Source organism: Mustela erminea, chromosome 1 (assembly GCF_009829155.1).
Source record: "Mustela erminea isolate mMusErm1 chromosome 1, mMusErm1.Pri, whole genome shotgun sequence".
Classification (NCBI taxonomy): domain Eukaryota; kingdom Metazoa; phylum Chordata; class Mammalia; order Carnivora; family Mustelidae; genus Mustela; species Mustela erminea.
Genome location: NC_045614.1, coordinates 21,101,714 through 21,121,034, shown reverse-complemented (window position 1 = coordinate 21,121,034; position 19,321 = coordinate 21,101,714). Strand labels below are relative to the sequence as shown.

The 19,321-nt window shown below is 50.7% G+C and overlaps 2 protein-coding genes across 13 annotated transcripts in view; both read right to left on the bottom strand.

Moving 5' to 3' along the window:
* TEX264 (testis expressed 264, ER-phagy receptor) overlaps positions 1-6,934 on the bottom strand; it is a 30,593-nt gene extending 23,659 nt beyond the window's left edge. The window contains exons 1-3 of one of the 6 annotated variants that reach the window (XM_032321156.1): positions 6,752-6,934; positions 5,766-5,836; positions 3,020-3,311 (exon numbers count right to left, since the gene is read on the bottom strand). In XM_032321156.1, the coding sequence (XP_032177047.1) occupies positions 3,020-3,277 (258 nt within the window). In that variant the 5' untranslated portion in view covers positions 3,278-3,311; positions 5,766-5,836; positions 6,752-6,934. Of the gene's footprint in view, positions 1-3,019; positions 3,312-5,765; positions 5,842-6,415; positions 6,726-6,751 lie in introns of those variants that run through there. The other 5 variants (XM_032321163.1, XM_032321137.1, XM_032321128.1 and 2 more) reach the window with 5 other exon arrangements.
* Positions 6,935-9,215: 2,281 nt separating this feature from the next.
* RAD54L2 (RAD54 like 2) overlaps positions 9,216-19,321 on the bottom strand; it is a 117,298-nt gene continuing 107,192 nt past the window's right edge. For all 7 annotated transcript variants that reach the window (XM_032321048.1, XM_032321077.1, XM_032321056.1 and 4 more), the window contains 3 exons: positions 19,067-19,156; positions 16,547-16,639; positions 9,216-15,119 (listed from right to left, as the gene is read on the bottom strand). In XM_032321048.1, coding sequence (XP_032176939.1) covers positions 14,125-15,119; positions 16,547-16,639; positions 19,067-19,156 — 1,178 coding nt within the window. In that variant the 3' untranslated portion in view covers positions 9,216-14,124. The remainder of the gene's footprint in view (positions 15,120-16,546; positions 16,640-19,066; positions 19,157-19,321) is intronic.

Below are 19,321 nucleotides of genomic sequence, written 5' to 3'. Positions count from 1 at the left end.
GAGGGAGAAGGTATGGGGATGGGCCACACAACAGCTCAGCCTGCATCCTGTCTGTGAACCAAAATATGCAGGGTCCCATGCTGGACACTGCTTAGGGAAGCAGCCTAGGGAGAAGGCTTGGGTTCTTACGCTTCCCTAGGACTGGATGGGGTCTCTCAGCCAGACCCCCGATACCCCTACACTGAGAGGCCCTGAGGGCTGGGCCCTTTGGTCTTCACAGTGCCCCAGTGCCCAGCAGTGTGGCACAGATTAGGTGCTCAAACGTTCGTTAAATAACAGCAAAAAGTGTGAGTGAACTATGTGAGATCAATACCTCAGCTCTTGCTGTCTGAACCTCAGTGTCCTCTTCTATCACATCAGCAGTGTGGACCCTGGGGCCCCAGGTCCTTACAGACCAGAGAGTCTGGGATAGCCATGAGCACCTGAAGTCTGGGGTCCATGGTTCCCTGAACCCTCTGTGAGGATCCCTGCTAGGCAGAGAATATACTGCCCACCACCCACAGCAGGTGGAGACTAAGCATCCTGAGCTATCCCAGGTGTCAGGGTATGACCTAGCTCTGAATGGGGACACAGCTATCTTCTGGAGTGACCCAGGACCGAGAGGGATAGGACCAGAGGGACCACTCTGAGCTGTACACTCATCCTCTGAGCCAGCCAGATGTCCACAACCAGGCCAAGGGTCTAGCCCTGGGTCATAATGCTCAGCCTAACACCTCAGTGCACCTAATTAGCATGAACATCTTGTCCACCCTTTTTTTGTTTGTGTTGTTAAACAGCTACTGGAGGCCAGGTGGTAGGACAAATGCCTCACCTATATCACCTAATTTAATTCTTGCCAGACAACATATGAAGCAGATATCTTAACAGAGCTCTATAGATGAAGAAAGAGAGGCTCAGAGAGATTATGTGATATGCTCAAGATCACACAGCATTACAGTAATGAAACAGAATCAGAACCCAGGACTGCCAACCTTGAGGCTATATTCTCAGGCTGTGCGTCCCCCACGCCCAGACTGACACCCAAGTCAGGCTGCACCCAACCAACCCTGGACACCCAAGCCCACCCCCCCTAGCCCCCACCCTGCCAAAGACGGCTATATGGTGCGCTGCCTGGAGGCAGTGGCTGGGCCAGGAGGCCATGGGGAGAGCACACCATGCCAAGATTCTTCTGTCTGACTGTTCCTGGGTCAGCCACCAGCGCTGATCCCAAGGTACACTGCTACCTTGGCTCTTTCCTACCTTGGAATTAGCATTTCCAACCCAAGAGCCAATGTGTTGCTTTAGGAACAGGACACGCTGTTGAGGAATGAGGCAACTGCAAGGGCTATTCTCCTTACAGAGGGCTTGAACTGGGCCAGGTGTGGAAGGAGGGGCAGGGACTTACAGAATAGAGTTCTGCAGGAGGCAGTCTAACGTCTGGTGGAGGAGCTTCCCAAAGCCCAGCTCCTGCCCCGTGTCACCTAGGCTCCAGTGCTCTTGACTCCCACTTAGCGCCGTCTCTCAACCGTGTGACCTCAAATCCTCACTGTCTACTCATCCCTCAACCAGGTCAATGTCACCTCTCACCTGGACCTAACTCAATCTCCTCAATGGCCTCCCTGCCTCATCTGCTCCCCTCCTTCACCTGCCATCCAGTTAGATTCCTAAAACAGAGGGGGCAAACTGTGCTGCCTCTTGCCTCCCAGACTGCTCTTCCTCACAATGCCTGGCCCAGCAAACCTTTCTACCACTTTCTTTGCCTACCACATGTCTGCTGGCCACACTTCCCCTGTCATCCTATGTCTGCAAGCCTTTACTGTAGTACTTCCCTAAGTCAGGAGGCCCCTCCCGGCGGAGCAAAGTTCTACTCATGGGAGAAGGCCCAGCTACAGTCCACCTCCTCTGTGAACCTCTCAGGCAAACTTGGGGTATCTTCCCCAAACCCAAAGCTCAAAGCTCTGCAGGCATCAAGTACAGTGCCTATGACAGACCGATATGTATGGTGCTGACTTGCCAATCACATGAACTTCTTCAAGGGCAGGGCCAGGTGTGCTCATCTTTGGAGTGTAGTTGTCAAGCAGAACCCAGCACAGAGAGTCAACCCACCCTTGTTTCTAATGAGGCTTGGTAGCAGACAGTGGGTAGGCTGTAGGCCTTGCCTACTTGAGCTCTACAGGCAAGGAATCCAGAGCTGGGGATTCCAAGGCTCAGAGCTGAAGGCTGTACTCCTGGTAGAGCTGCCAGCCCATGCAGCTGCAGACAGTACCACCCCATGCATGGCAAGAGGCCACATTGGTGAGCCCTGACTCACTACAGTCTGTAAGTACAGCCAGACGCCCACAGGGTACCAGTGATGCTGGGCTCATCTCTGACCCCAGCATCCGAGACATTCGGGGCAGCTCACGTGGCTCCACTTGCCCTCCCACCCCACTTAGGCTCCAGTGCTCTTGACTTCCACTTAAGCCTAAGGGGGAGGGGCCATTCCTCTCCAAACCAGGCAGCTTAACATCCAAAGAAATGCCATATCACTGAGGCAGGGGCCACCAGAATGACTGAAGAGGTAAGATTCTAAGCCCCATGCCCAGGGCCTGCTGTCTCAACCCTTGAGGAGTTGTAGCCACAGCAGGAAAGCTGAAAGAGGGAAGGCACAGAAACAGTAAGGTATGGCTCCAAAGAAAGGGTAGAATCTGAGCAGCCTGGCCTTACAGCACTGGTCTCAAATGGGGATAAAAGAGGGAGGCACAGCAAGAAGAGGCAGGGGACCAAAGCCCCGGCACAAACTAGAGACACGCAGTAGTATGGCCCCATGCAGTCAGAAGTCCATGGGTAGCCATGAGCTGAGAACCAGACCTGGACAAGGAAAAAGGATGTCTGGAGCAGGAGTTCAGGTTAAATCTGGAAGGAGCTTCAAGCTCAGAGAGGAGGTGGTGTGTAGGACCAGCTCACATATTTTCCCACCCCTTCCCTGGAAGCTACAACACCCCTGCCCCATGTCCATCCATGGAGCAGAACCCCAGCCAGGGCATGGGAGGCTCCTTACCATGTAGGGGTTGTCGTAGTAGACGGCGATGGAGCGGAGCTTGGGGGAGACACTGCAGCTCTCGGTGAAAAGCCGCCCAGTCTCGCTGTAGGGCCCCATGTGGAACTTGTAGGCCACAGTGACATTGCGGATGGGAGGTGAGCCGGCACTCACCGCCACCCTGGCCAGCAGCCCTGAGTACCCAGCAAAGGCCAGCAGTGTCAGCAGCAGCAGCAGAGTCAGGCCCCCAATCAGGCCCAGGAGGAGCAGGTCAGACATGGCTCTGTGCCCCCGACACTGTGCCCCAAGAGAGCTGCAAAGGAGACAGGAGGGAGAGAAGGCTGGTAGCCTGCTCTGACCAATGTGCCCACTTGCCCGTCAGCTACTTCTGGCCCAATCTCAGCTGTGTGTTGGGTGCTCTGCCCTGGGCGGGGGAGGGGCCAGGGTGTTTACACGCAGAGTGACCTAGAAGAGAGCTACCAAGGATGACTGTAGCCACAAGCCTCTTTATTTCTTAATCACAATTGTTGAGGCTCTCAGAACAGCTCTGCCTGTCAGCTGGCAGCCTTGGTCACACCTGGGGAAACTGAGTCATAGAGAAGCACAGGAGTGAGTCAGCCAGGGACATACTCCCAGCCCTGACCAACCTCCCCCAAGATGGGTAAGACATCAGCCAGCCTGCCTTTTCCCTACATTACCTCTTCCTTCCCACACACTGCCACACTGCCTTCTTGGCCTCCCCAAGCCTCATGGACCACTGCCATGGGCAAGTGCCAGGGTACGATCACTTATTAACGAATAGGGAATACATGAGGGAAAAAAAAAAAACCCAGGGGGAAAATGTGCCACAGGAAGAGATTCTCACATGAAACTTTCCTTTGCTAAGCACATCTGGCCCTCAGAATCTTGCTATCCAGCAACCTCACCCAACTAGAACCAAGGAAAGATCAGATCAAATCAGCCTGAGCAGCCAGAACAAAGTCCAGCACTGCGCTTCTCAGACTTGAACCATTGGTGCTAACAAGCTACATCCCACTTTGCCAGCCCATAGGTTAGAAACGAGGAAGAAGAAAAGCTTGCTAGAAATGGAAACACATCAAGAAAAACAATTACTCCCTGGCCCAAGCAGTTCATCCCATGGGGAAGGGGGTGCTGGCCTGGGGGGGGGAGTCACAGCTGGGTCCACTTGCTGCACTGTTCCTTCTCTCCACCAGCATCTCCAGGTGTTCAGAATTATTCTTTGTGGTTTTGATCCTGCCACCCCCCCCTCCTCTACTAGGTAGTTCACAGAAAGGCATCCTGGGGTGGCGTGAGGGGGTCTTTTTTTTTCCTTTTTGTGTTCATGTCATTTATCTGACAATTGTCCCTCCTCCCCACTGGCCTTTCCTCATTCCTCCTTTCTGTATGGCATAAGCAATAAAGACACTCATTTCAAGGAAAAAAAAAAAAAAAGGCAGAGAAGCTATCTAAGAGAGGCCCAGGAACACAACAGAGCTGGTGTGTGAGCCACTCAAGGCAGACTGTTCAGCCCTCCATGAAGCATGGGGCCACAAGCCTAACCTTCTTATACAGAGGGCTTGACCTGAGTCACCGGGGGTTGGGGAGAGAGTGGGGGGGAATCCACACAGAGAAGACTGTTTAAAGAGGAAGGGAAACATGTGACCCATTGGAGGGACAGTCTCACCCCAAGTATTTAAAATTAACATGTAGGGGCACCTGGGTGGCTCAGTTAAAGCCTCTGCTTTCGGCTCAGGTCATGATCCCAGAATCCCGGGATCGAGCCCTGCATCTGGCTCTCTGCTCAACAGGAAGCCTGCTCCCCCTACCTCTGCCTACTTGTCATCTTTATCAAATAAATAAATAATCTTAAAATTAACATGTAAAATTTAAAAGATTTGAGAACTGAAGGTCAACATTTCAGCCCTATGGAAAACTTAGCTCTATGGAATAATTTATTCCCTATGGGTTTTGGGTATCAAAATTTTTACTGAAAAGTTGTCTTTGGAGTCAATGTACACACAGTGTTAGCCTCACAAAGAGGCAACTAAACTCCTACATCTCTGATATCATACAATTGAGATATATCACACTAGTCTTCTTACCCAACTGCCTCACAGCTGTGCTTTTTTTTTTTTTTTTTTTTTTTTTTTTGATGCATTCTCTGTCCTACTCATCTTGCCTCCAGTTAGTTTCATTCCTGTTTTCTTTGGTGACGATGATGATAAATCTTTTACCGAGTACTTACTACAGGCCAGGCACTATCTAAATGTTGAAACACAGCTACTTTATTAATTCTCAAGACAAGGTAGGTATGAATCAGGAGGTTAAGAGACTTGCTCAAGATGACACAGGTACTAAATAGAGCCCTAGACCAAAATGCAGGCAATAGGAACCCAAGTAGTCTGACTCCAGGCCCCATTTCTATCTCTTCCTTCCTGGTGACAAAGTTTCTAGAGAAGTTCAAGCATCTAATCCATGCTGGGATATCTCTGAACCCACGGCTCTCAGCTGGAAGCTGTCACTCAGCAGGTAGGTCTCCCCATTGCCTCAAGAGTGACCACCTCTCTCTGACCTACCCTCTCAGGTAGGTCACTCCCCATTCTCCTCAAGGCAACTTAGTTCCCACCTCCCTCTTCCTCTCACCTCCTACACTACCCAGAAGACAGGGAAAATGAACCCCAGAGCTTAGGTCTGCACAGGAGGGAGGCGGGGCAAAGTGAATTTCCCCATACTCAAGAGAAAGGGCAGAAGGGCTGGGGAAGCTCACCTGAAAAGACAGGCTCACTTTTAGCAACTCATGGCATCCAGCGCCGCAGGGACCAAGTGCTCCAAGCGCTCCTGTGCTGGGGGCAGAGAGAAAATCACCACTGAGCTGGGCACCCTGCCTTGACTGTTCCTTTTCAGGGAACTAGAGCCTCTACAATAACTGTCTTCACAAGGTTGCTCCTCTCCCTCGTCCTCACACCCCTTAAGGAAATCAGAAGCCAAACCAGGCCTCATAACGTGAACTCTTACTGGGGCCAGGCCCCTGTTCTTGGAGAGCCCTCTTCCTGGAGGGTTCCAGCCACCGCGCCTGGCTCTGAAACAGCCCCTGCCGCTGACATCTGGGAGGCTGTTCCCTTCTGGCCTCTGTTTCTCCTCGGGTCAGGGGAGTGGTCGCCTCTGGCCGGGTTCCGGCGAGGGGTTGGGTCCTCTGTCCCGCGCCGACTTCCTGGAGCTGCTCACTTGCGCCGCGGAAGCGGGCCGAGCCCTTAAACTTCGGTGCCAGAGGGGAGCGAAAGACCGGGGTTCCGAGGGGCCTGCGCGGGAACGAGGTGCGCCCCCTGCCACTCTGGGCTTCCAGCCCAGCTTACCCGCACCTCGGTTATTTACCCAGCCCTTTTCTTTTCAGTCACAACCTCACCGGGCCTTACACACCTCCGTAACTTATGAGACGCTAAAGTTTGTAGCCACCACTGAGAGGGCGGCCTCCAGGGGCAGGGGTGGAGTTAAAGTACGGTTCTTGCCTCAGTTCCCCACCCCCACCCCCCCGCTCGGGCTTCACTGCCTCGGGAAGTGCCCCGCACCGGAGGCCGAAGCAGGGGCGACCCGGGATGGCAGACTTGTCCAAGGTCGCGTTCGGGCCCCTGGACCGGTCGGGGCCAGCTGCGGGCGAGACAAGATGCAAAGAGCGGCCTGGGCCGCGGGGGTCATGGAGGGGACGCCGGGGCCCCTGAGGTCGCGCCCAGGCGGACGGAGGTTCCAGGCCCTCACCGAGCGTGGGGCCGCCCCGTCGGCACGCCTCTCCTCCGGCCGGGCCCTCACCTCAGCGGCCGCCCGCCGCGGACGCTGATCCGCGAAGGCGGCTCCAGGCTAGGTCGCGAAGCCTGCGCGCGCCCGCCGCGCACGCTCGCTCCGCCCCCTCTCGCGGCGGGACGTGGCCGTGGCCGTGGGCGCGTGCGCGCGGGACCCGGAGGGCGGAGGACTGCCCCGCCCGGTCTCCATGGCAACGAGCGGCGCCCAAGTGACTCCCAGCCACACGCACACCCCCAGCCGTCAGGGGCGGAGCCCACTGAGCACCTTCCTGCCTCTCACAAACTTACCCGGTCCCAGCAGTAGGAGGCGGAGGCAAGTCAACTTGGTCGCCCACAGCGAAAAGCCAGGCTGGGGTCCAAGGAAGCCCTCGCCGGAGTGGAGCGTTTGAAGAGGCTTGGGAAGTTCAGCGCAGCAGTATCAGCCCCTGGCATGTATCTGTCACCACCCTTCGTCTTGCCACTTTCTCTCACTGAAGCTTCTTCCCGAGAGACCTGGGAACTCAGCAAGGCAGGGCCACTTGTCCCCCTTTTACAACTGAGAAAACCGACGCCCAACTTGGACTCAGGGAAGAAGCGAATGGATGGATCCAACCTTTGGAACAGCGCAAATGCCGGTCACGTCTCCAACACTCCACCCCACCCCCAACCAGAGCACAGGAGTGGTCATTCATCCACCCAACATTTACTTATCCCTGCAAGGATAGTTCTAGAGGCTGGGGATACTGAGTAAACAAAACCAAAGCCTCGTCCTCTTGGAGCTCACCAAGAACCTCCCCCCTCCAGGCTCATGGATGAGACTGGACTGCCCATCTAGCTTAAGGTGTATTAGGAAACTTTCCGGTCAAGTGTAAGCCCCTTGAACATAGGTTGAATCTTCAGCTCATATTTCTGAGGACCTACAAAGTACTCTTCCAGAGCCCTAAGGATTTAACTTTGCCCTCCTGAGAGGCCCCGGGGACAGCTGTGCTCCTGAGTTTGGCTGCAAGACCAGCTAGGCCAAGAGCTACCTTGGTGCTCCTGACAGAGAGGACATGTATTTAGAAGGGGAATCGTCTTAGCGTGGACTCCACTACTGCATTAGCAAAGTGCAGATGGGGCACACAGAGGCCCTTGTAATCCTGGCTTCCTTTCCCACTACCTCATACAGTTCCTTCCACAGGCAGGAAATGACGACCCTCATCCATTGGGCCAAGCCTGTCCTCAGCTCTCTGGGCAAACACTGGCAGAAGGAGCAGCTGGCCCCTCACAGGCACTCAGGGCTGGGTTGGCAGGGTCGTGGCAGTTCTTCTGCTTATGAACATCAAATACATGATCAGACCCTTCAGGTGCTCCAGGCAAGTGGGCTATATATGTACTTGGAAACATTTCCTATGAGATAAGGGCCAGTTCGTGGTTCAGAGACCAGACAGCTTCTGCCCACAGTGTTTGGCTGGTCCTTTTTCCTGTTTCTCAGAATCTGAGGAGTTTCTCCCAGGAAACCACTTCCTTCAGGCTGGTTGGGAATTCCAGAGGCCTGCATCAGAATTCAGGGGGTGCCTTAGTAGCTTCACCACCTCTGCTGTGAATGGAGAGTCAGCCTATGACTGAGGCGGCTGGCCATAAGCCACCCTCCCCAACCCTTGGCAGGGATCTCTGCAAGACCTCTGCTAGCCACCAGGAGGCAGCAGCCAAAACAATCTGCCAAAAGAGGCGTTCCTCATCCCTCTTGAATTTAGTAAGACCTGTTCTGCCATCTGCCCAACACGCAGTGCACTCCCAGCCCCAAAGCGCATATATTCTCTTATGAGCCCAGACTTGGCCTTAGTCTCCTCCTTTTTTCTGTCCAAGAAATCCCCAGAGCCTCTTTCTCGCTCAGTAAACTTCCAGAGACTGATTCCCTAGGGCTCCTTGCCTTACAGGGACCAAACTCGGAAAGACAAAGGGTAGACTACCCCCACCTTCCCTTCCTCCTCATATTCCAAAGCCTGGATAGTTCTCTGTGAGGCTGTGGTTAGACCCACTAACTCAGATGACAAAGGGTGGAGGACTATGCATTGTAAGATGGTCTGCAGATCCTGCTACCAGCCATCTCCCACCTGCTGAAAGGCACTGATGCTGCACCCAATTCCCAGTCTGGTTAGGGGTGCCCCAGCAGAACTTGCCATGATTACGGACCATCTAGCCTCAGGCCACTCTGAGTCTGTTTCACTGTTTCCTCTAGAGCCTGGAAATGCGGTCTTCTTCAGGTGAGCAAAGGCAGAAAAAGCCTAGCGAACCCCACCGCAACAAAGCCTGTCAGCAGTTTGCCCTCTATTCCTCCCTCTCTAACCCCACCCTACCCACCCTGTGTCATCTCCATGCCCACTATACTCTAAGTTATATCCTTTTCACCACCCAGCTGAACAGTTGTTCAGACAATTCCTTGATCAAAAAACACTGCCTTCTTGAGTTTAAATTTTATTTTACAAAAAGAGAAATAAAGAAAACTGATAGGCAGTTATACTGACTTAACAATTGTTCTGTTTGCTTTTTTAAAAAAGTGACATGAAACACAAGTAAAAATAAATACGTCATAGAAACAGCCAGTTGCCCAGTCTCTGGGGCAGGAGCACCTGCCCTGCTGAGAGAGGAGGGAAGCCCATGATCACACCAGCAGCTGGAGCACCCAGCCACAGATGCTCCTCAAAGCCAGGCGCAGCAGGTCCCGGGCCTCAGGGGGCGTCCTGAGGAAAGAAGACGGAAAACCAAAGCCAGGTGCCAGGTCCCTGGGGCCATTTCATATCCCCCCACTCCTCCCGGCAGCAGTGTGGCCTTTAGTGGTTATCCACTGCAACCCCCTCAACCCACCTGGACCCTCTTCCCCTGACCCTTCTGGAGAGGGTACAGGAAAAAAAATCAGTCTTGGGCAGGCTGAGGGGGATTTTTCCCGTGAGTCCCCAGCCCACCCTGAGTAACACAACCAGATAACAGTTTACACCCGTGTGCATGAGTGCACACTCTATCTTGCATGTGCACACGCACACACACACATGCACACACACACACAAGTGCACACACACCTGGGCTGAGCTCTCTTCCAGAGGAGGGTCCTGGGTCAGGTCACAGTATGAGGTCCCCTCTTCTGAATATCATCCCAGTAGTGGTAACAGAGTACCCAAATCTCCTCCAGCCCTCTGCACTAGACTCTGCAGCCTACCTGGCTACCTCTTCCCAATGCAATAGATGACTATATCCAACCAACTTGTGAGAGGAAAGGGGCAGACTCAGGTCCCTGAAAAATGAAGAAGTTGGACACTGCCTGCTTGGGAAGTTCATCGTTAAGACTTGGGTATTCATAAAAGGCCTAGGGCCAAGCTAGTGGCACAGAAGAGACATGAAGGGGTCACATCGGAACACAAAGGGCAGAAGAGTCAATAGAAGGGGACAGAGTCTGCAGGTGACTGACAGCGCAGCATTCTCAGGTCTCGAGGTGCAGATTTCCTGGGTAGAAGTCAGAGGAGGGTCAGAAAGTCTGCTGGGGGGGGGGGGGGGTCCGTTGAGGGGCAGAGCTCTTCTTTCAGAGGAGGCTTACTGTGGGGAAAATGACTTAGCTGGGTGCACAGGCCATGGCTCAGAAGGGAGACCAGTTTTCTGAGGAATTACAGGAAACTGGGAAGTGGGAGAAAGGGGGTCATGGCCAGGAACACTAGGAATAAGGAATGTAAACCCCCCTCCCCCCACCAGACATTCCCCATGGGATGAGGACTCAGTTCCAAAGCAATGCCAGGATTGAACCGACTGAGACAGAGGGCCTTGCTCTGTTGACAGCTTTGGGAGCGACAGTCTCACCCAGACTGCTAAAGTATGGTTGAGTGTTTCAACCTATCAGCAAAACTTTACCGAGCAATTTGCTTAACACACTGGAGAAGGGAATTTCATATTTAGTTATGAATCACAAGTATACAGAGAGATACCACACACTAATTCCTAGGGAAGAGAGTTCCAAGGACCAAAAAGAGATGCTCAAGAAGCACAACTTGAAGGGGGTGAGGATTTGGTAGATATCCAATGATCTGATCCAACATGGTTCACTTACTTTCTTACTGAAATGGCTACTTTGTCTCTGGCTCAATTTTTACCCACAACAATACTAAGAAAAAGAAACCGAGTATCATTACAAATGGTAATCCTGAATCATTATGCAGTACTATATTCCCTCCCTAGCATGAGGATTTAGGCTAAACCAGATGGGTGGGGCTTGAGAGCCCCTTGAAAACATCCTATGGAAGACAATGGTGAGGGAAAATGCTGAGGGGCCTAATCTGCTGACCCCTCCTCTTACCCCCCACCCCATATACCACCTTTCCCTCACTCAGGCCTGGATGGTAGGTGGAAGCCACCATCAAGTGTTTCTGCTCAAAGAGGCTGTAAAACATGGTTCTAAGGCTCTGAGACATTTCCTGCTTCCCTCACACACATATTTAGTGTGCATGCACACTTGCCTACCACCAAACATAGAGAGATAGCAGAAAAGTAGAAGTGTTTTTCAGATTAAAAAACAAAAACCTACAGCATGAAACTGGTAGCATTTCAAGTTCCCATGATCCCACCCCATACCCCCTATACAATATAAGCTGCACATATTAAAGAAAGCCTTCTCTAGCCAGCTCAGCCTCCCAAAACTATTGTCTCTTCTGACCTGAAGCAAGACCCAGCCCCTGGAATCAGTGAGTAGAGAACATGTATATACTGCCTCTCAGAATACCCATTCACTTCCTGGTACTTTCAAAGGCCCATCCTTCCAGTAACTGATTTCAATCCCTTGCTGACAGTTTCCAGATTCTCAGAGCCTACTGCTAGGACTTCTTAGAGGTGAACACAGACATACTCCTCCATCCCTACCACACACACACACACACACACACACACACACACACACACACACAGTCTCTGGGCTCCTAGTATACCAGGGCCTTAGAGGCTATCATTTGTAGCCCAGGTTGTGAGTGTGCTCTGCAAATCAGAGATCCAGGCTAGCTCTCTCCTACTGCACCAGTCTCAAACCTGAGAGCTCACTCCAACTGAGTCCCTTCAGCATCCATTCTTGGGATGCATCGGGAAGAAAAAGCACTGGTTGGAACTGCTATTTTAAAATTATTAAAATAATTTGCATAGCTAAATTGTAGATCTAAGGCTTCTATGAGTAGGAGAGTTAAGTGTCTGATAGGGTACCTATGAAAACAGAGAGTGAAAGCTCCATAAGTTCCACTTTTGGTGCAACCAGACAGCACACAAACGTGCACGTGCGTGTGCGCATGCACACACACACACACACACACACACACACACACGCATGCAGCCCCATCAGCCATCTCTTTGTCTCTTCTCTGAGGACAATACCTCAGAATGTGCTAAAGCCCTCCAACAATGGAAACGGGCTGGTCAGAAGGGTTGCAGAAGCAGCTACTATGAGGGACCTGGCTAAGTTGCCCCCGAGGTTGGTAAGAGGCAGGTGCAGCAGCTGCTCAGTGAGGAAGGACCCATGAATAGGTGGCAAAACTCTAAAGCCAGACAGGTTTGTTCATCATAAAGAACTGCCTAGCAAAGTCTTGGTGACAGGAGGGAAAAAAGAGTCAATAGGAAGACAGCCAGTGTTTATGCTTAAAGACTAGATGCCCCCTCCCCTGCCACTGGCAACAAGAAAGAGGAGACCCAGAACGACTGATGTATTTTTTCAGACAAAAGTCAGACTTAAGGCTCCTACAGAGGAAGGGCTGCCCCGTGTTCCTTCAAAGAGGACAGAGATAACAGACACCCATCCCATAATGATCATCTGATAGGCTGGGGAGGCCAAAACATTTCCCAGCAAGAAATCAATAGTCTATTCTTCCAACCCAGCAGTCACCTACGTATGCACAGCTTCACTATTGAGTACAGAGGGCCTGCCTCTAAGGTCATCCCAGGAGGACACAGCTCCAAATCTGGGGTCACTGACTTCCCAGTAGCAAACTCCATGATCCCAAGTTTCAATCTCTGTGGAATGAGTCTCACCCCAACTAACCATCCAGTCACAAGATTCTCTGATCTTCCTGAGAGGCCGTTTCCCGAAAACATAGTCATTTAGTGTAAACTTTGGTCAAGCCTAACTCTCTTTCCTTGGTCAATTCACCATCTACCTGGGATTTATTTACCCCTATGGGGTCTGGGGGATCTTAACACTGCCCTTCCTAGCTCCTACCGTGCCCAAATCCACCCCCCCAAAAAACAAGACACATGGAAAGTCCAAATAATAAATAATTGCCCATAAAAAATAAATTAACATGGAGCTTTCTAGCAGGGAAGCTAAGGAAAGGCAAGGCCACAAGGACAGGCAGGTGGGGGCTCAGTTCTATCCTTGTGAAGGTCTATTCTGGTCACACTCCATGACTTCTTGCTCACACACCGCAGTATGCCCATCCCAGCCTCTGCACACAAATCTCACACCCTGTGAAGGGAGATCTGCTCAGAGACAACCACTGGGGAAAGACACAGAGACTGGTAATGCCCATTTTCTCTCCTAATTTCCCCCAAATTCCAAAATAGATGTGGCTATAAAGACCAGGGACTTGGATTAGCTGGGCCTTCTCCTCACCCAACTAGAAGGAAACTTAAGCGTTCCATGGCTCTTCTCCTGGGCTCAACACGATGTTCATACTAATAGTTGCCATGAACCACCACACACCAATTTCCATTTAAAAAATGATAAATTCATTTTTTAGTTTCCCCCTTCGTCTCTCCCACCCTCCCCTCCCACCGCCACCCCTGCTCTGTTACATACACATATAGACATAAACACATACACACATACGCACACAAACATACATACCTGGTTTGCTTCTTTCCTGTCCCTAAAAGGACTCCATTTCACATGAAATCTCAATCTGCTCTCCCTGCCCACCCTCCTTCACTTAATCCTTCTTCCCTCCCCTTCCCTCTCTAGGCCAAGCTAAGTCACCCAGTAAGGCAGCTCTCTTGGGAGAGAATGTTCCCAAAGACAGAAATGGGATGTGAGCTTCTACACTCAGATGGCAGGCAAGCAAGCAAGCACACAGCATAAGCAAGGCAGGTAGGAAGAGAGGCAGGCTGCCCTGCCCCTCCATTCCTGTTTTGGGTCCCTGATTTCCCGCTATTGCTGCTCTGTTGGCTTTTTTTTTTTTCTTCTCCTCTTATGTTAAATAGCAACAGAGCCCTGCCATTGTGGTCAACCACCTTTCTTTGTCCTCTTCCTTTTCCCTCCTGCCAAGTGCCCTATTCTCAGAAAGCCCAGATTGCTGCCTTTCAGCTTGGTGGGCAACCTGCCGGGGACCCCAAGTGAGGTGGAGAGGGGCTCCCCAGCTATTTCCCAGTGACCTCTATCACATCATCGTCCTTATCCTCATCATCATTGGAGCTGAACCCCACCTCAGCAACCTCGTGAGAGTCAAATGGAGGCACCTGGGACCGGAGGAGGCCGCCAGCTGGGTAGCCTGCATGTGGGGACATGTAGCCTGGGTAGACAGACATGCCCCGTGAAAGGTTGCTGGGTAAGACAGGGGAAGGAAAAGGCGCGAACATCCTCGGCTCGGACAGGAGTGGCTGTGAGAATGGGAGTGAGTAGCTGGGTAGTATCCCTGGAACAGAGGGGTTGAGCATGAAGGTGGGGTTGCTGGCAGTGACTGAGGTAGCCGTGGAAGAGGAACTGACAGGGCCTGCTGGCACCAGAGGGTCAGTAGTCACTGGAAACACCAGGCGGGCATCTGCCAGCAAGTTGGACAGCTGGTAGTAGGAGGGGGTACTGCCCATAAACAAGGAGTTCTCCCCAGCCTGGGAGGTGAAAGGAGCGGTGAGGTTATGATTTAAGGAGACGGGTGGCATGGCAAACCCGCCAGAAACTGGATACCCGTGTTCATACGGCTGCACGGGGGCTGGCAGGTGGCCCTTCCTGGACCGCCGGCGGGCTGACTCCTGGGCAGCAGGTGGTGTGGCCAACTTTCGCTTATGGCCCCTTAAGTCCAACACCGGGTTCCTGTCACCACAGGGCTGGCCGGTCACTAAGAGGGAACTATTGAGGCAATGACCCCCATGTCGAGGCTCAGTCCCGAGAGCTGTCCCAGGAACAGCACTGCTGTCCACAAGTTGGGCCGGGGGGCCAGGCAGGGCAGCATTGGAGCTTGGGGAGCTCTGTTGGGATTCCCTCGCGGCAGCCACATCTGCATACTGCTGGAGCTCACTGATGATCTCCGGGCTGTCTGGAGAGACGGGCCTGGCCAGCCCCTCAGGGTCGGGGGCTTTGGGTGATGAGGCACTGTGTCTGCCATTGCTTGTGGATTCGAGAGAAGGCCCCTGGGAACCTGGGGAGTAAAATGTAGGTAACTGAGAATCAGAATGGCCATGGAGATAAGGAGGGTATAGGAAAGATTCCATAAAAAAAAAACAAAATCAAAACAAACAAAAAATCTTGTCCTTTGATCCCCCAAATTCAAACAATCTGATGTCCAAACAACATCCTCCACTCAACTTTTCCCAGTCACAAAGAAAGAAATCCTTTGATCTAGGAAATAAGATGTGTAACTCTGCACCCCAGTTCCCCAATCTGTGAAACTCAACCAAGGTGAATCTTAGGAGATAACGAATATCAAATGCTAATAGGTCATTCTTATAACGAGCTGGACTCCTTCTGAGAAGGGACAGAGACAACCAGTGACCAGGATGGGAGACAAAAGGAAAATTAAGTTTAAACAGCAGTCCACCCTAGTTTAAAAACAAAACCAAATCCACAGCCCTGGAAGATGACTGGGACAAGCTGCGATATGGCCTGGATACTAGGTAGTACTTTTAGTGTGATAATGATATTTTGGCTAGGAAGAGAATGTCCTTACTCTTAGGAGATGTGTGCTGAAGTACTTAAAGGTAAAATGACATAACATCTTCAACTTCCAAATAGTTCCAGTAAGAGGAAGGGAGAGACAGAAGAAAGTTTATGAGAACAGTGACAGTCACTGGATCTAGATGTGGGGTACATAGGTGCTGCTCTTTCAACTTGTCTGTAGGTGTGGAAATTGCTGTAATAAAAGTCGGAAACAAGAGCAGTGTAGTGCTCATATGACAGGATAGATGAGAGCCACTCCTGTAGAAGGGAACCTGGCTGGACCTCCTTACGTTGTTAATGTGCCACACACACACTTTGACCTGCTCCCTCTCTCTTAAGTAAATAAATAAATCTAAAAAAATATATATAGAGAAAAGTTATGTATATATATTTAACACAGAGACTCAGATACACACAGGTGTGCACACACATTCCTGTATGTGTGTGATGTATCTCTGAAAAAAGCAAATGAGAGCAGCACTGCCAGAAAGGAACACTAGATGACTGGGGGTTTTGGAGGCAGAGAGAGAACATGCCTTTCACTTTACCCCTCTTATGCCTTTTGAATTGTGAACCATGTACACATTATTTAAAAAATAAAGTAATTACAGGGGCACATGGGTGGCTCAGTGGATTAAAGCCTCTGCCTTCAGCTCTGGTCATGTTCTCAGGGTCCTGGGATCGAGCCCCACATCGGGCTCTCTGCTCATAGGGGAGCCTGCTTCCCCCACTCTCTCTGCCTGACTCTCTGCCCACTTGTGATCTCAGTCCGTCAAATACATAAATAAAATCTTAAAAAACATAAAAATAAAAATAAAGTAATTACAAACAAAAATAAAGTAATTACAAACCAAACCAAACCAAACAAAAAGTGCTGTGCAGGTCAACAGAAAGTAGAAGCCACTGTACCTGAGGCAGCCATCCGACCATCTTCTGGGACCTTCGGTTTGCCTGTTGCCCGGACAGCAAAGATCCGCCCGTCACTGGTGCGGATGTACGTCCCTAGAAGAAATAGGAGGAAGACTGCTAGGAGCCAACATGCAATCAACCAACTCTGGGAAAGTCAGAGCTAGGCACCATGGGCTGGGAAACAGCTATAAAATTAGGTCTCACACCCTCTCTCAAGAACCCTGAAATGACAAGTGGAGTGGCTGAGCTGTGGACCCAATATTATTCATTCATTCCACAAACACGGCACAACTACCATGTATGAGGCATTGTCCTAGACGCTGAAGAACACAAGACAGAAAAGGGCCCTGTCTCATGGAGCTCAGCCTCTGGAGGGGACAGACAGAAAATGAAGCCAGAAAATACCACGAAAGGTTAATGACATGGAGGAAATAAAGGGGTATAGCTAGCACAGACAGCAGTTGGCTGCCTTGGTTTTGGGCGAAGTACTCTCTTGATCTGAGAGGTCTTCCTCTTGATCTGAGGGAAAAGAGCCTCATTGCCTCAACACCCTCTTCTCCCTTGGTAGGAATAACTCAAGAAAAGCCTTCTATTCCCACAGGACACTAAACTACCTTCTCCATCTTTTGATCAATCTCCTGGAAGGTCAGGGCTGCCTCCAGGTCAGAAGTCAACAAACATTTTCTTAAAGGCCAATTAGTAAATATTTTTGCCTTGTGGGCCAAAGTGTTACAACCACTCAACTCTGTTACTATAATGAAAATGGGGTGGGGGGGCAGCTGTGCTCGAAAGATCTTTATTTATGGACATTGAAATGTTAATTTCATAAAATTTTCAGGTTCTACAAAATATTATTATTATTATTATTATTTTTAACCAATTAAAAATGTATAACCCATGCTTAGCTCACAGGTAGAGAAACAGGAAGCAGGATTTGGCCCATGGGCCATAGTATGCTGACCCATGCTCTAGGCTAGGAAGAGCCTAGTAAGGGGGCTGGGTATAATCTTCTCTGTGTGTCATGTGCTTCATGGCATCTTTTCCCAGAGCCTGAATGCACCTTTGACCCAAAAGAGGCTAGGGCGAAAGCTCCTTGCTGAACAAAGAACCTCAGGGAGCCTCATACAGTAAAGGATGATATGAATGATAGGCTCAGATTACATCCTGACAATTACAGATGACAATTACATCTGGACCAGATGGTCCATAATTCTCATTCCAGCAATCTCATCTCCCTCTGTAAGGAGGCCAGAGGCAGCAGGCTTTTTAAATTACTACACTCAAGAGCCACCTGGCTGGTACAGTTGGTTAAGCATCCAACTCTTGGTTTTGGCTCAGGTCGTGATCTCCGGGTCGTGGGATTGAGCCCTGCACTGGGCTCCACAGTCAGCAGGCAGTCTGCTTAGGACTCTCCCCATATCCCTCTGCTCCTCCCCTACCCCTCTCTAAAATAAATAAATAAATCTTAAACTACCACACTCAAAATATGTCTTGTAACACACATGTACTAATTCATCTTCCCAATGTACTTCCTAGTTGGGAGATCTCAACCCCACTCTGAGCAAGTGCGTAAGATGACACACTAACATACACATTAGTTCATAATCCATTCCACAGCTCCCTCCCTCCACTTCTGGTGTCCCTGTGTGTAGTTCAAGTGCTAGAAATTAAGCTTTTGATGGTCAAGGTAATCTATCTCGAATAAACAAACCACCTGTATGACACAGCTACTAGCTGAACAACTAGATAAGAAACCAGGCTGTCCCCATCCATGAAGTTCCCCTTTCAGAAATGCCAGAATAATCCAGAAAACTGAACCTCGAGTGACCGTGCTTGTCCCTTCCCATGCCCTAATTCCCACTCTTATGTTTTAAATTCACCAATAGAGAGTAAACCCACATACCTCTAACCACCCCAACTTCTGGACTCTAACATAGACCCAGGTCTTCTCACCCACAATCTCTCTTTACCCATGACCTCACTGTGTGGCCCTGGGGTGCTGTGTACCCTCTAGGATCTGTGATGAGTAATATTAACCCTGTTTTTTCAAAGTTCACCGATAGCTGCTATTGAGGTAACATCTTGCAATCATAGTAAGAACCACATGTGCCAGTCCAGCTATGACAGTGGCTCTGGCAAATGTCTGTGGAGGCTTGCCACAATTGCTAGGTGAGTTGTGAGGGACTTCTAGCTGATAGCACCACTATCAACAGGCTGAGACTGACATAAAACATAGCATCTATCCAAACCCACCTCAAGATTCTCCATAAAAACAATGGTAAAATATGGGAACACAGGGACCCCAACTCTCTCCTTTTAAGTCACTGACAAATCTCTTTTGGGCCCACTCCAACTCTGCTAAGCACCTAGAAATGTCTTCTTCTCATGCTTCTCCCACATGTGACACTTTTATAGGATAACTCCTATCCTTCCTCCAGCTCAAGCCATATGTGTATCTTCCGCTTCCCAGCCCCACACTGAACCAAAGGTAGAGGATGGGCATCTTAGTCAGGCTCTCACCTTTTGTCCCACGGATGATATGGATGCTCTCACCAGCATTAATTCTTGCCTGTACATCTGTGGAACTGTTGAGTCCAGGAATAACAATATCTAGTGAAGACAAAGACCTCAGATTTAGATGACCTGACTGAGAGGGAAAGAAGATGCAAAGTCCACATCCACGCCTGTTCCTCAGTGACTTCCCTAAAGTCTCTCAGGGGAGCGGAGGTCTGAACCAAGGAGGACGAGGCAAGCAAGGCCTCCTCTCACAGTTGT